General features: G+C 39.7%; 1 protein-coding gene across 8 annotated transcripts in view; it reads right to left on the bottom strand.

Annotated features, from left to right (window-relative positions):
* Window positions 1-16937, bottom strand: part of LOC104144886 (hyaluronan and proteoglycan link protein 1) — a 67536-nt gene that overhangs the window by 4696 nt on the left and 45903 nt on the right. For all 8 annotated transcript variants that reach the window (XM_068928528.1, XM_068928529.1, XM_068928531.1 and 5 more), the window contains one exon: window positions 6222-6524. In XM_068928528.1, the coding sequence (XP_068784629.1) occupies window positions 6222-6524 (303 nt within the window). The remainder of the gene's footprint in view (window positions 1-6221; window positions 6525-16937) is intronic.

Here is a 16937-nt window from a genome sequence, read left to right as displayed (position 1 = left end):
TTCTGTAACTCTGTTTCTTTTTAGGCTTCAAAGGGCATAGTCTCACCATAAGATGACATTGAACTGATAGTGCTAGTAAAAAAAAAAAAGTGCCCCAGTCTCAAGGTAATGAAAACATATGCCAGCAAGTAAAGCTCATAAAGGAAGTCTCCTGTACTAATCCATAAGCCGCAATAATGCAAACATTAGTTTCATTTATCAAGGCAATATAAATTCATTGTATGCCTTTCATTCATTATACTCAAGGTTATTTATCATGATTGGATTGACAGTTAACCAAGTGCTAGGTAGAAATGGATTACAGACGAATAGCACTTAGCTGCAGGAATAATAGTTTCTAAATAAGTCTGCAACATTTTCCATCTGATTCTTTTCTAAGGGCAACTCAGCTGAAAAACAAAGCCATTTATCCTTGCAAGGCTCTTGTTCTAATTCCAGGGCACACGCTTTGCTTCTTGATTAAAAATGTACTCCAAAATAATATCCTTTTGCTTCCTCATAAAAAACAGGCAAACACACAAACCAAGTTCTGCTCAGTTTCAGGTTATTTTCTTGGTGAAGAAAAAACAGTGAGAAAGATAAAGACTTATTTGAGCTCTATATCCCTGCAAAAAACACAGCTTTTTTAAGCACAGAAATGTCAGGTCAGATGACAATATAATGATAATTGAATGAACTTTATGTTAAGGTTTGTAATTTTGCACTATGACAGGAATCACTTTTTAAAAATGTAGGCTCTGGTGGTGAAGAACCTTTTAAACAATTTCACTATTATCAGAGATGATATCCACGATGTTTCAAGAGAAAACATTACTTCAGAGAGTAGGCAATCTACCCTTTTGTAAAATGCTTGCTTCATTCTATTTCAGCAAGTTGACAGCATTTACGTGGTGTTGCTAAAGAGAATGTTTATTGAGTGGAAACCTGCTCCTGCTATATTATTAAGAGGTTTCCCCAAAGCAAGGAGGATTTTAGACTTAGGGGAACAGGGATTTGGACTGATAGTGTGTAAACTTCACCTAGCTTATTAGTTGCTCTTCAAACCATATGTCAGTGGAATGTAATTTCCTAGGGATTTGCCATAAGGTCAGGTTTTTGACATATGACATCAATCATAAGAACTCCTATACTCTGCCCCTTCCTTAAGTAAGAGAACTTCGATAATCAACCTCATGGGGGAAACGAAAATGTGTATCCAGAATGATTAAATAAAATGCTATCAATAAACCCAGTGCAGATTTGCTGATTTTGCCTGCCAACAGGCTAGAAGGATTCCTAATGTGCTGACTTCTCAACCTCGATATTTATTAAGGTATTATTTATTTAATTATTTATTTGTGCAGAGGGAGATGGAGAGATTGTCTGTCTCATTAATACCTGCTAGTTAGGTCACTCCTACAGAGGATAAGCGTGCTTGATCTGACGCCTCACTTCCAGTCATGGAGCAGAGGGTCTCCTCACACCTAATTGTACCTCAGCTGTAATGGGTATTTTAAGCTTCTTCACATAGCATGACAACAAACTTGAACACTTGACCTAAATACCTGCAGCCTTGTGACTGCAAGAGCTTGAGCGATGCACTGCCAGGGGAGATTTCCCCAACCTCAGCTCTAAATCAAAAGAGCAGAGATTTGAGGCTAAGTTTTCACACTGCAGCCCAGGTTCTTGGCAGCGGGCAGCGAAAGGCAGTGCCAGCCCGTCTGCTCTTTCTGTGGCAGGAGTTAATGCAACGCCTTGGAAAGAAGGCTCTTGGCCGTGCGCTCGGAGGGGAGGCCCCCAGCCGGCACAGCCCATCCAGCGGTGCACCCAGCTGTGCCACGCGGGCAGTGCCCTTAAGAGATTCACTGAGCGCAGGCCTCCCTTTGCAATAGGCTGTCCATATGTGCGCCAGGAAGCTTACAGCTACAGAAATGAGGTAAATTGTTTTTCCGCGTCTCCATTTGTGGTTTCATACGGCAATAAAAGACATTCTTAGCAGCCTGCAGGATATTTCTGTAACTTGCCCATCACGTAGAGCCAGTCCTCTGCTCAACAGCCTCGAATTCAGTGTATCTTAATACTAATAGCATACGGCTGAGCAAGACCGTTTCTTCAAAAGTCAGGAAGATATTAAAAATATGAGAAGTGAGATGCTTTCCTTTCCTTTAATGAGAAGATCCTGATAATTATTTTGAAATAAAGTGATGATCTAAGGTAATTGACTTCAAATTGCCACATTAGAATATATAGGAACAGTTTTAAAAAATCCTCTTCTACCCTTCCCCCCATTAGCAGTGAGTCCAGTGTTTCAGAAGCACTGAATTTTAAAAATTCCGTTTTTAAGAACAGATAGGAAACTTCATTTTGTTATTTTTACTTTTCTTTTTAAAACAATGGCTACATATTCCCAGTGGCTAAACAGTCCCTTTATCTGGAAAGGGCAAATGAGCGGTGAGTATACATTATGCAGAAGAGGCTTTATGTACTGTTCTCCCATTTAAATGGAGTTGGTGGTTAACTTATCATACATGTTATTGTAATAAATAGGTGGTTCACAACTGCACTTTTAACAAGATCCCATAAAATTCATTCTTTGTGCTTTTAACTTTGTTAACATAAGAGACTTTTGCTTGATTCTGCTAGAACTGAAAAAAAAATTGTTTATGCATTGTGATTCTATGTGCAAAGCATATAACAAATGCACATTAATGAGCAGAATGGGTGAAAGAAGCTCTACTTATAGCTTTTTTTTTCTTTCTAAACTTTTAATTCTATAGGAACTGATAGTTATGTTTATATTTAGCTCCCCTAACACCTGCCAGTCCAAAAAATTCCCATGACTTTTCTTTGAGAAATCACCGACCCCTTTCAACAAGCTTTTGAAATTAGGCAAAGAGTAAGCACTTAAACTATACCTTTACATATTCTTTATCCCATACCTTTCGGGGGCTCTGAGGAAGACTGGGGCAGCAGGATTCACCTGCACTTATTCCTCTGAATCGGTGTGTAGCAGCCCCCCTTTACCTCCAGGAGGGAGCATATGAAAATGAAGTAGCTCCATTCCTCGGGGCAGGGAAGAGGGAGAAATTGGGATGGGTTGCGACCCCCGTTAACTTGCAAATGACGGCAGCTTGTCCCACCACATGGAATATGAGCCTGCAGCTCTTCCAGAGAGACCATAGACTAAATTGGCATCCACTGTGTAGGACGTGCAGGGAAGCAAACCACTGTGAGGGCTGCGTAGTGAAGCACACGGATGTCAGGAAAAGGCAAAGTGGCAAATTCTGCTCAGATGCTTCCCACTTGTGGGATATTCATTTTCAATAGTCTTTATCAACTGAAAGAATCCAAAAGCAGGATGAGAACCGTATTGATAGTTATTTCTTTGGAGGGAGAAAGATTATATGCTCTTTCACAATATTTTAGGGGACAATCACTATCACAGCTGGGACCTGAAATCCTGCTACACTGCTTGTACAGAAAGGGACCAAGTTGTATCTTTCCTGGGCAGCCATACCATGTTAGTCCTTGAGCTCTGAGTAGTAAGTATTTGGAGAGCGCTATGTTAATGTTATTCTTTGTATAATTGTATAAAATACATCACTACATATTCTTATAAACTGGGTCAATTGCTACTACCAGTATTTACATAGTATGTGACACATTTGGGGGTTTTTTGCTTTGCCTCTACAGTCATAAATCACTTAAAGTTCTTATTCAAAGCAGCAGAATGATTTGAGTATGATACGGTTACACAGGCTAAACAAAATGTTTAAGTTGTGTACTTACACTAATCTAAGAAAGACGCTGTCAAGGGTAATTTCATAAAGTACTATGATTATTTTATATTGAGTCGCAGACAAAACTTTGCTGAAGTGATTTCCCCGTGCAGTTAACTGGAATGTGTGCAGAATTCTTACTAAGGGTATCAAAACAAATTCTTATCCTTATTATTTAGTTTATTCAATTGATCACAGTGGGAGTCCAGTCACTCCAAAATGAAAATACCAAATCTGGATTTGAACTCAACTGCATTGTCAACTATGTTTTCATTTTTGACCTTAACAGCTGAATGTAATTTTGCTGTTTTGGATCCTTCTTCTTCAGGTAAAAGACAAGCTTTGTATATATTTTTGTCAAAGACTTTTTATTTTTGACTACTGGACTATGTAAAAATGACTTCTTTTTGAAATTTCCCCTGAGATTATAAAGTGTTTTTGGTATTCCTTTCTCTAAATTTAAACCTCACACACCCTCATTCTTCGCAGCAGCTCACACAACTGACACTTTCTGAGATTTTTTTTTTTAAGCTAGCATTACAATCCTGTGATCCTAGGGCTCTTGGCATTTCTCCAGGTCTCTCATATAAAGTTGAAAGCTTTTCTGTTTTATACTGTCAACAGATTGCAGCAGTCATTCCCACTGCTGGAAATGCATGGTGTCCTAACTATATCTCATTTTTCTTGGCTGTTCCTGAGCTGAGGGAATCAATAGTGCGTGTATGACGGTTCTTCACCACTGCAGGAGTAGCTCTTTGCCCATACCCTCTATCACTGACAATTGCGAGCTGGTTGCAAAATGGGCCATCATAAGCCTTTCTCTTTACAGTGAGGAAGCTGATGAAACTGTTGAACAGACATAAGCTATCTGAAGCGTTGAGGTGAAAATAGAAGCTGGGATTTTGGGACGGTTGCTGGGGTTACTGCAGATATTAGGGTATCATTGGGACGTGAATAGTGGAGGACATAGCTGGGACATGGAAGGATAACATCAGCTGGGGAGGAGCTGGAAAGGAAATGAAAGAAGCAGAAGTCCAGATTTCATGCTGATACCTTGGGAGACTCATACAGCACTGAGTGGGAGGGGACCGGAAAAGATGGTGCCCAGCTTTTGGTATTACCTTGTATGTCCAGTTATTAATGGCTTAGTCTAAAGAAGGGGGCTGGAGGTTAGTTATTAGTAGTCATAAACATTTATTTTGCAAACACTTTAAATAGTGCCGCTATTGCCTTTTAAACATATTCCTTGATTCATTTATTTCTCCTTGTTATTTCTTTAGTACAGGGTTGAATCTGTATATAAGAGATGAGCTCATATAGGATTTAGATTTACACAAATTAAGCAAGAAAAAAATGAGCCAACATTTCATAGAAAAATGTGGCACGATAAGAATCAGATAAATATTTGTTTCAGATTGCATCCAGCCTAACTTTTGATATTGTTGGTTTGAGGGTTTGGGATTTTTTTTGGAAGGGTGTAGCAGACTTAACATTAGAGTATATCTTCTGAGAGCAAGGTTTGTGTTTATTTTTTTTTGTGTGTGCTCAAGGACAAACATACTTCATTGTGGATAAGCAAGCTGAGCATAAACAAAAAGAGCCATGCTCCTTGTTCTGGTTGGGCTGCAAGCCAAACATATGTGAGGTTGGATAGAAATTACCCACAAGTATAAGGCTGTAGAAGATAGTAGACTGCTTTTGCATATGTTCCCTTACAGTGTTCCTCTTATTTACAGTCACAGTTTTAAAACCTTTTCAGCCACTAGATTAAACCTTAAATGATAACAAGCTGAGATCAAGTCATTTCTGACCTAGAGTAACACCTACAAATAGCTAAAAAGCTGGCAGTCACTAAACTAAGGTTTGGAGCACGCCAAGTTATAGCAAAAGTGGACAGGTTAGGGCTTTGGCAGGGTACTGAGATTAGGAATCTAAATTATTATGCATAAAAGCTAGAAATAGCTGTGCTGATAAGGAAGTATTAGTCATATGAGATTTGGTTTATGAGCTGGACTTGCAACAGCAACAGCAGAGACATGAAGTTGCAATCAGAGTTTTGTTTTGGTGTTATATTAAAGTTATAAAACATCATAATTATAACTGAATTCAAAAGGAAAGCTCGGTTAAAGGAATTACGGTTTCTTCATGACTTTAACTGAAATAAACTGGGTGTATATCAGCATTAAAGATATATATACAAATTTTAAAGAGGTGAAAGTGGAGGTATTTGAAACTGCTGCCAATATAAACGCTAAGTTTTACAAATGATCTATGTGAACATGTGGTGAAGACAATTTTACTGTTGACATGCGTGTCTCAAAATTCAGCAATAACACTTTCCAAAGCTAACATAAGCTTTGATAAGTCACATATCATTTGCTGCCCTTTGCTGCCATTGGAATTACTTTCTTTTTTAAGCTTAGCAATGGTCTTTTACAAGGTAGAAGCGACTAAAGCTCTTACCATTGAAGTTCGAAGTGAAACAGAAAACATCGTATCTGCTTTTATCTTTATCCCAGAAGCCGTAATTCCTGACCCCCGGCACGGTGTTCCTGCCGCCGCAGGGCTCGCGGGGCTTGGTGATGGGGTACTGCACGGAGCCGTCGCTGAGCCAGCCGGCGTTGCACCAGTCCAGCCCCGCTCGCCAGGCCTCGTAGAGCTGGTCGAAGGCGGCGATGACGGCGTCCTGGCCCCGGCACGCCTGCTGGGCCTCGTGGAAGTTCAGGTTGTACCGCCCCAGCCGTGGAGAGTACGGGAATACCACACCTGAGTCGGCAGAGAGAGGTTGAGTTACGAGGGGTTTACTCACTGAAGGTGCAGAAGGACGGGAAACATCACTTGCCGTCGTCAAAAGGAGAAGTAAAGGTTAACCCTGCACTGCAGCAGAATATTAAGCTGTTTTATTTCTGGGGTGAAATGCTCAGCCAGGAAATCAGTCTTTCTATTTGACAGGGGGATCCGAGTGCCCCCTGGCTCGCTTGACGGGCTCCTCTCCCCATAACCCTGTCCTGCTCCTGGCGGGAGCTGTGCCAGCTCTGCACGCTGCTCCCATCTGCGGCTCTGCTCTCCCTGCTGTGATCTCGCCCCTGCCCTCCAAGAGTGCTTAAAGATGAGTGGAGCTGATAGAAATTTTGCAGCTAAATGTTTTTCATCAGAGAATGTCCATTTATCAACTGTAAGGTAAATTTCTCATTTTGATTAAAAAAAAAAGGTAGAAAAAAAGCCTATTCCTTTTTTTCCAGGATGGAATTTGGGCATTTTCTGATACTCCTTTTGAAAGAAGTAGTATAGAGGATAGTAATATGGAGTATCATGAGCTATTCTTTTTAGACACAGACATTAAAATAAAATGTATTTGTTGACCTAAAAGTGCTGTTTTCCCCAGAGAAAGTGATGTGAGATGCCGTATCTCCTGCCACTGCTATGGGCACAGCTGATGTAACTGAAGAGCATGTGCTGGAGAGCTCACGGCACTGGTGAGCTCTGGCACGAAGGCACAGATCTGCCGATGCTCCCTTGTGCCCCACGTGGGACGTGGGACACAGGCCACCACCTTGCAGCCCACAGCTGCGTCTGTGCCCTATCTGCTGTGAGCCATGGTAGCAGGTACGTGAGAGACCTTCTTGTGATGGAGAGTGCCCAAGCAGGGATGGGAAACATGGGGGCACCTCCAGAGCTGTTTCAGTAATGACATTTAATCAATGTCATTGCCTTTTTCTTACAGATTTGTCCACTTTGCATTTTCTGTTTATTTTACAAAAAAATCTCTGTAGGTAAAAATTACTTCTTGAAGCAGGAAAGAGGCTTCAGAAAATGTTGACGAACCACCTGCCCACGTGGCTCTGATAAAAAGCAGTACAGAGAAGAGAGAGATTTGAAACAAAAGTTTTGATCAGATCACCCTAATCTTTGGCAAGGTTTAGAAATTTAGCCTAGATCTAAATTTTACAGTTGTCTTTAGCTTAGTTTTTATAATAAGCTGAAACAAAATGGTATCAGAGAAGAAGCAGCTCAGGATGTTTATTCTCAAGCATCTCTGTAGAACTAAATGGTGTAGGATGTAGAAATACTAAAGACAAGATAACACATTAGGAGATGAGCGAAAAGCTTTAAACTGGTAAAGACATCTATCTTTCTTTTTATTTTTTCCCTGCTGGTGAATTCTCCTGCCTATAACAAGTTCCTTGTCTCCAAGGCAATGTAGCATAGGATAGAGAAATTACATAATGGTCATGCTCAACTGTCACCATGCAATGAAGTCATTCTTCTTTTTGATTCAGATCCTCTTTGGTATCTATTCCACTGGTATCTTAATGTCTCATTTCTTTCCCTTCTCTCCTTCACCCATCTATTGTGCAGGTAATGTTATTTTTATTAAATAATATCTTTGCTATTACTAAATGCAAGTGTGTCGGTCCAAGAAAAAAAGCATGCAAACATACACTTGGCAGGGTAATAACAAACAAGATTTTGTTCTCTTTCAGTAGTTAGCTAGAAAGTCTTCTGACTTTCGTCCCTTTTGTAAATCCTTTGTTAAAGGGCTTTTGAGTTATTAGCTGTTCTGTACTGTAAAATACGAATGATATGTAACACATTGTGTGCTGTTAACTACAACTTTATAAATAAGAAGCCATAAAGGTTTCATGTTCATTCTGGATCTCTGAAAAAATTTTTAACCATTTGTTCTGCCTTTTCTCCCTAGCTAATGGCTAGAAATATTAATGGCTATAGTAAAAACGTAGCAAGTGCCAGAGGAGTCCAAGCTTTAGTACTTTATTAGAAATCTAATGCTTATTATTTTTCCAGAACTATACCTCCCCAGAATCTTGACTCCTGGTCTAGTACATGTGTTTGATCTCCATGTATACGTCAAAAATCCTAAAATCACCAGAGATGGTTATCCATTAGTAAAGGTTTAAACTCATATACTTCTAAAGACTGAGCAACAATTTACCAGAAACTGTTCAAACAGATTTGATTCCTTAAGGTTTCCAAAATCACTTTTTTTAGATGTTTAAATATGGATGTAGATTTGTTACAAATGTACTTGAGTTTGACAGTTTGGGCCATAATGTTTTAATAACATAAATATGCACAGAACTGTAATATTAGCTTTGGGCTATATTGGGCTAGAAGCTGATTTTTGTTTGAGTTCATCTGCAGTACAAGTCTGCAACTCATTAGCATTAATTTCACCCTGCAGATACAGACGGGGTAGCCATCAGTGATTTTATATAGCAAAATTGACCTTATGCAGTTTTGTGCGGCTTTGTGTTATCTTGCATCTTTGCTGTTACTGGTTGTTTCTTCCTTACTTCCCTATCAAACCTAACACTGAATTGATAGATAGATCTATACTGCACATCTTCTTTTTGCTACAATTTAGCAGTTTTGAATCTTAGTTAATTGAGCAGCCGCATCTTCATTCTTGGCTCTTACAGCCCATCAAAACATAATCCACTCCATCTGGGCTTGAACAGACAAAGCTGTCTGGGGGCTCAATGCTATTCCGAAGCTAGAAACAGAAACTAGATGCCATACTCCAATCCTGTGTTTTACTGCAAGACAAAACACCCACTTCCAAACGTTAACAAATTCAGCTTAGGAAATGAAGAAAGAGGCAAAACTTCCAGCCTCAAATGGCTGCTATTGCTGTGGCTTTCAATTACATTCTAATATTTTTTTGTTGGTCACATGAAAGCCCCTGAAAGTCTTCCGCTGGAAAAGGGAGGTATTTTTCTTACAAGCACTGGTTTTATCCATTTGTCTGTGACCTGCTCTCTGGTTCAGTTTGAATAAAATTTCTAAATCCCTCCCCCTATTTTCTATATTATCCTTCCAAGTGTGTCCTGTTAGCAGTGGCAGTACCTGTAGGCAACCAGGTGCATCCAGCAACCTACTAGGATATGGCCTGTTGTAGGGAGTGAGTTGTTAGACACCTGTTTAAAACCAGGGAATGATGGTTCTCTCACTCTGTTGGTTTGCGGGAACTTTGGCCTGAAGAGCCTTAAACCTGACCTTAGTGACTCAGTTCCTTGTTTTAAGCAAGCAGCCTGAACCTTTGTGGAGCTTGAGTAGGGAATATTAATTACAAAGGGAATGTTAATTACAGTTTAGATTTAGGAGGTAGCTCCTCTCCCAGGCACTCAGTTCTCTGAAATAGTTCTGTTAACAACAACTCCGCTTCTGCCTTCCTCCAAGGAAGGAGGAAAGAAAGTGGAACACATTAATTTAGTGGGAAATAAATCTGTTGGTGAAAGAAGAGGACCTCATAAGGCTTGCTCTATGTACCAGTGGCAGTGCAATCACAGTCCTGAAAATGGTTACTGTAATGGAAGTTAGGATTTCTACCAAATCAGAACATAAGAACTAGAAGTATAACAAAACCTTCCCATACGGGTGCCTATATTTCTATGAATGCCTTACTTTTGATACCAGTAATGTACAACTCTGCTTCTATTGCTGTGGTTTTCAATTACGTTTTTGAAGGAGGAGAGAGAATGAGGACAAGTGAAACTGGCTGTTTTGCAGAGCAAGTCATCACTTTTGTGCAGATGTGTTTAATGCTACTTTTTTTATCCTGGGTGGAGAAAATCCTTTTTTCTCTATTTGTCTTGAGAGGGAGAATTTTGAACAAGTCCATGAGAATTAGATGCTCCACTATATCAGAAAATAAGTGGAAAATAAAATAGAGTTCAATCTTGGTCACTTAAAGAATGGAAAAGACATGATATTTGCGTGTCCTTTGTGTGCTATTTGTGTTACACACTCTTATATGCAGGTAGTCACTCAAACTCAGCACGAATCCTTTGCAATTACCTGTTCACTAGAGATATGTTCTCAGTGCAAGGAGGCGTAACAGTTACCCAAAGCCAAAAGATGAGGAAGGAACCTTAGAAAGCTCAGCTCCTGTAACAATTTATGGCTGTCTATTAAGGCAGCACCATACACAATTAGCAGTTTTAAGAATATTTACAGACAGAACAAAATAACACACATTTCTGTTAATGCATGTGGAAAAAAAAAGAAGTCTCTTTGCAGCCAGAGTAAAGAAATGGGCTTCCTTCACCTCTAGTCTAAACAAAAAGTAAGTTTTTTTGTAGCCAGGGTAAACACAGGGTACAGTAAGGTTTGCTATATGCTGTACTGTAGGGTACAGTTTTATGCTGGCAGGTTCATACACTTGAAGGCAAAATTTTCCGTAGTGGGTTTCTAAAATTCTGTGTAAAGTCCTTCACTTTCCTTGAGAACCAGCTCCATTTCTCTGCCTGTCAAAATCGTCAGATACCTGATTGTTTAGCACAGACTCCGTGGGTGGCCAGTGGCTGTCAGCAGTGGCGGCGGCTCCATCGCCCATAGCTGGAAGCTTGCAGTGGTGCCTATCCGACCGCGTCCCCTCACCAAGCCATCAGGAGTTTTTGACAAATAGAGGCTAGACTTATCCAGCCTAGAGTTATCTGGCCTGAGGGCAGATTATGCCCTTCTTTTTGCTTCAGCCTTTATCAGATTTGAAGGCTGTTGTTTCTCCTTGCTCTCCTTAGGCAAATCAGTCCCAAATCTTTTAGCATTTCCTTTCAGGTTATGGTTTCTAGATGATTTTTTGTTGCTTTATTTTGAACTTTTTACTTTGTGTGCATCTTTCTTTTACAGTGCCATTGCTCACACTAGACACAGTAGAACCATGTCTGTAAAGACCTGTTACCCTGTCGCAGAAGGAATGAGACTGGTCTGACATAATTTGCTCTTGACAAACTCCCGTTGTCTTTTGTAAAACTTTGTGTTGTCTTCTAGGTATTTACAAACAGTGCATCCCATAAAATCATTTTTTCTGTAGGTAGAACAACAGATTTGTTCTGTAAAGAATGTTCAAAATCGTTTTTTGTGTATAAATGTAACAGCAACACACAGAAGAAACAAATAGAGTGCACATTGTCAGGCAAAATCTGATTTCCCCTGTTACCGCGTGCAAGGAATTGATAAGCTTTAGGCTCTGCATAATGGTTTCAGTTATGAATCCCATGTTGCTTACATGCAACTTAAGAGAAAATGATTAGATTAGGAAATGATTACAGTGATAATTAGGAAGAATTCATTTATACAAAGGTCATGAATTTGTTTGATCTATTTTGAACTATAAAGTCTTTTCTGGAAGAGAAGGCTGTTCCTTTTCTAATTCTGTCTTGGACATAAATGCAAATGTACCTCTAAGCAGGATCATAAAACTTAGTGATTTTTCTGCTCATGCAGAAGCACACAAAGAGTTTAGTTTCCATCTAGAAGAAGCAGTCCACAGAGATTTTAAATAGGTTTATCTAGATCTGCATATTTCTGGTACTGTTCGACACACAAAGCAGTTATTTCAGAGCCTGTATTGCAAAGCTATTGCATTCAGCTATCTTCTGTCTATGTAGAGAGAAACTATAAAAAAGATTTCCTAATAGATTAAAACTCTGCCTTTTGTTGGGGGCGTTCCAGATTCTTGGTCGTCTGGGCCATGAATCTTACTTCGCTGAAGGAATTGTGCACAAAGTCTGTGCCCAGGAAGTATGACAGAGGGCCAGTGCTGGAGCCTTCATCTGCCTGAGAAGTTCAGTATACAAGCCTAATGTGGTAAGGTTCAAAAGTATCTAGTATTCGTAAGAAAGAAAAAGAGTAAAACACTAAAATAAAGAAACTTTAATGTAAGCTGAGAACTCTTTCTTTGCTTATGACTACTGTAACAATATCTACCTGTTATATGAGACCTTTTAGTTTAGTTAAGGTTTTAACTCCCAAAGCATTTGACAAAGAATGTAAAACTCAAGATGCTTATTTTATATGCTAGGAGCACAGCATGGCTAGTTCAGTGGGAAAACGGCTTTGGCAACAAGGCCAACAAAAATGTGTCCAGCTCCCTGCAATACTTGCCATTTTTCCAGCCACCATTCCCAGCTTAAGAGTGCTGCCCTCAGGCCAGTATTTGTACTTATAAGGCTGAGCTACAAAAACAGGATGATAACGATTAAATGATAAATTAGTAGGGTTTTTTGTTTGTTTGTTTGAAAGCTGTTCTTAAGCCGTATCCTTTTCATCATCTGGTTTACAGTACAACCTCATGAGCAGCTGCCTTGGCTCAGTGAATGGGCAGAGAAGTATATAGGTGGGGTAGAAACAGAGCACAGGGGGTGCAGAGGAGGCCTGTCAAGTCCTTCAACTGGTAAAGTTGGCAGTTTGTGAAACATGGCACTGAATCCTAGACCAGAGTTTTGTGTCTTGCTGGTGGAGGGGGAAAAATGGCATGAATCTGCTTCACTTAAATAATATCAGAAAAGAACATTAAAAAAATATATAGCATATGTAACAATTACAGGCTGAATCTAATTGCACTGTTTTTTCAAAGCTAAAATTACCCAGTTATTGTGGATAGTTTAATTATGATTCCAGGAAGCCTGTATGTCTAATAAGAATAGATCACTAAAGGTCCTTTGAGGTAGAGGTCAACTATTCTCACTGATATGTTAATATGCTTTCACCTAGCCAAAGCGTTATTGTTTGTACAGTGAACTCACATTGGAGTGATCAGCTGTTTCGTACTGCTGTGGGGCATTCCTGGATATAAATGGTTTTGTCTTGTTGCCAGCTAACATCCTGAGGGCCAGCATCTCAGGACATCAGGCTATTGATGAAAATCCTTCCTACTGTGAGATTAACCTTATTATTTTAACAGATGTAGAATATTAGGATGGGTTTATATATTTTTCTTTTGTCCAAAGACACTGATATTTTTCCTTGATCTGTTCTGCATTGCCAAAATGCATGAAACAGCAATTAAATCCGGCACTACATGAAGCTGCAGGTGAGATGGAAAAAAATGAGTGCAGGGCCATGCAAAGAGAGGACTATATCTCCCTTAATTATATATATCCATAATAAATGTAGCTGCATTTTAATCATTATCATTTTATAAGACAAGTGAAATAAAACTTAGACCTAGAATCATTGATTCAATTACCTTAAGCTGGACTAAATTGTCTTATTTCAAACTGAGACACTCAATAGTCGCATCTCAGTTCTGGAAAGGTTAAGTTTTTTTACCATGAGGTTTCCCTAATGAGATATTCCTGCACGCGCTTAGGAAACATCACTCTATAATGTCAAAAATGAACAGTTTGACATCTGTCCCGTGCCTGACCAAAATCATCAAAAAAGACATTGTTCCATATGTTAAACACATCCCAGTTAAAATGTACTTTTCTCTCAGTAGAGGTTGGAACATGCTTGGTTAAAGAAATACGATTCCTCTCGACCTCTCCTATCCAATGAATTTCCTTATTTTGAGGGGAGTGGGAGGGTGGGAAGGAGTGGTGGTGCTGGAGAAGAGGTGTTGGGAGGTGCGTATTTCCAGGTGAGACACTGTTCAGTAGCAACCTAGAGGTCATGCTGTATATGATCAGGATGTGGAACCCAGATCTCACATTCAGTGGGCTGGTGCTATACCAACATAAACAGTCAAATAACAAAGGTATAAAAATCTCCTTTTTTCAACTGTATTTTCACCAAAAGTAGTTCTTTTCTATCTCTGAAGCAAGGATGTCAATGTGCATCCTGAGTGGATCTAGTTATCTTCTTGCCACCCAGAGAAGTAGGATTTAAGCAGTATAACATCTTTTAACTCTCTGTCTCCCTTTTTATTTTATTTTTTTAATTGGACATCCCCTCACTTACTAGGAAGAAAGGACTCCATTTGGAACGTGAGGCGAGCCTTGGCTCCCACTTGGAGCCTGTAGGCTTCCCAGAAAAGGGCAAACTGGTTTAGGAGCAGCAAGGTACCCCCAGTTAGCAGATTTGTGTCTTTGTGGAAGATGGCTCCGAGGCCTCAGCTCCCAAGGAGCCTGGGGAACCGCCGTGTCCTCCTGAGCCCACAGATCCTGGGTCCAGTCCTTCTGAACCTAGAGCGATAAATCCTTTTTCCCCCTGCCCTTCCACTTCAAGCCCTGAATTTAAGATACACAATTTCTTCCATGTTTACTGTTAACTAATTTACGTGGTTTGCCCTCAGTATAATTGCTCTGGGGAACATCAGGTTTGAGATACCTCAGTGTCCATGTGCTGCTTAGGAAATGTAGATGTGTATCTGAGCAAACTAATGTGTAAAAGCCCAGCTGTGAATTTAGCACTTAATTCTGGGTGCTATCAAAAAACACATAACTGTATTTTGGTAACTACTGTGTGTAGTAAATAAAAAAAAAAGTTCTCATTACTTCTTTTTTTCTAGTATAGAGACTTTCAAATATTAATCTAAATACTCTGCCATGTGCAGAAGTATGTGTACAAAGCCTCAAGCCAAATTTCACATTCTGTTACTACAGCTGTCAGTTTTCTCCCCTTCCCCAGATCCTCCTATGATAGTAGACAGCATTTGTGCTGGAATCTCCTCACTTTTAATAGAAGAGAGCTAATAAACTTTGACTTCAAAGGCACAAGCTAAGTGCACCAGCTGAGTATCTGCTCTACATTTGTGGTATGATGAATCCTTTAAAGATTTTACACAGGCTCTGACCCTTTTACTTTGGCAAAAACATCATAATGCCATAAAACACTGGGAAGTCCCAGTATCTGACCAGGAACAAGATGTATTGCTATTTCACTGAAACATTTTTGAGGCCTGACAGACATATGGGCTTAGGAAGTGAGGAGACTGGCAGGAGAGTATTATAGCATGCTGTTGTGCAGAATTACTGAGCAAAGCTATAGCTGACCTAGCAATGTGGGAATGGACTCCAGGACTCTCCGCAAAACAGTGCAAGAAGAGGAGAGATGTGTTGAGGCCAAACACAGGTAAAAGACGTCACATGTTCCTAATATGGATTATATGACATTTGCTATTTCTCATGTATGCCAAACACTTGCACTTTCCCCACATTTTTTTTTTCACATCCTTCTTGTCTTGAAACCACCCTGAGAGGTGACTCCTGTGGGGCTGTCAGTCTTGTAACACATCTCCCACATGTGGGTCCCATGAGCTGCAGCCGGGGTAGATCTCCAAAGCCTTACTTTTACTTATATAAACCGGAGCATGATAAACAGAAACTGCTCTCGCTCCAGTGGCTCGTCCTGGAGAGAGCAGCTGCAGTGAGCAAGCACTGCAGTGCTTCTGCGAGCAGAGAGGAAACTGAGCACATAAGTGCCTTTGGCTAGCAGAGAATAATAAAGTCGTACGCCTTTTCCTCCTGCTTATTTTTCTCTTCACTCAGAAATGAGTTTTAGATAAAGAAAATTGGACGTGTGTACGGGTTATCTCCTAAATTTCAAAGAATAGCCTATATTCTTATTATAGATTGATTGTGGGGGGGGGGGGGGTGAAACAATCTAAATCGACTGTCCCACTGGCATGGAAACTGTGAGGCACTTTTCTATGCTCAGAAACATAATCCATTGGTAGCCTCTTATCAGGAAAGGAAAAATGAATGTGAGGAAGGTAAGGCCATGCCACCTATTTGGCTTCAGGAAGCGATCGGTAGTCTTACTCTGCAGGTAAATTAAGTAAACACTGTAATGTACAATAGGCCTCAGTGAAAGCTGAAGATTCATATACCTCGCTAATTTGCTGGTGTGTAACCAGGATTTTGATTTTCCTTTTTTTTTTTTTTTTTTTTATTCTTAACTATTCTCAACAGATGACTCGGCTTCTACAAGGGTCTCTTCTCAGACACGCACTTGCTGGTAAATATAAATGTAAGGGAAGCATTCTCATGCGACTCTTAAGTTTATTGCTGAATACAGTGCTTTGGGAAAAAGTCCAAATACTGATTTAAAAGTACTGCATCTCATAAAATTTATCTGCATTTCATAAGAGTAAAGAAAAGCTGAATTTTGGTAATTTCTAAGGTCATTTCACTAATTTTTTTGATGCTTGTGTACTATACTGTTTACAAGAGTGTTGCTGAGGGAAATGACTACAGACTACATGTAGGAATTAAGATGCTTGGCAGGCCGTGTAGGGATTTATTGTGTATAATTATAAGACTGGAGAAAACAAACCATCGTCTCTGGAAAACTACTTTAACATTGTTCCTTTTTGCAAGAAGATTTGTGTCTGCTTGATAATAGAAAATGCCCCAAAGTTCTGTGAAATAGCCATTAGGGGGATATTTAATATAATTTTCCCTAAGTCTACTGTAAAACACATAGGGCTTTCTG

The sequence above is a fragment of the Struthio camelus genome, chromosome Z (genome assembly GCF_040807025.1).
Source record: "Struthio camelus isolate bStrCam1 chromosome Z, bStrCam1.hap1, whole genome shotgun sequence".
In the NCBI taxonomy this organism is placed as follows: domain Eukaryota; kingdom Metazoa; phylum Chordata; class Aves; order Struthioniformes; family Struthionidae; genus Struthio; species Struthio camelus.
Note: the sequence above shows the minus strand (reverse complement) of the source record. Positions and strands in the feature narration are given on the sequence as shown.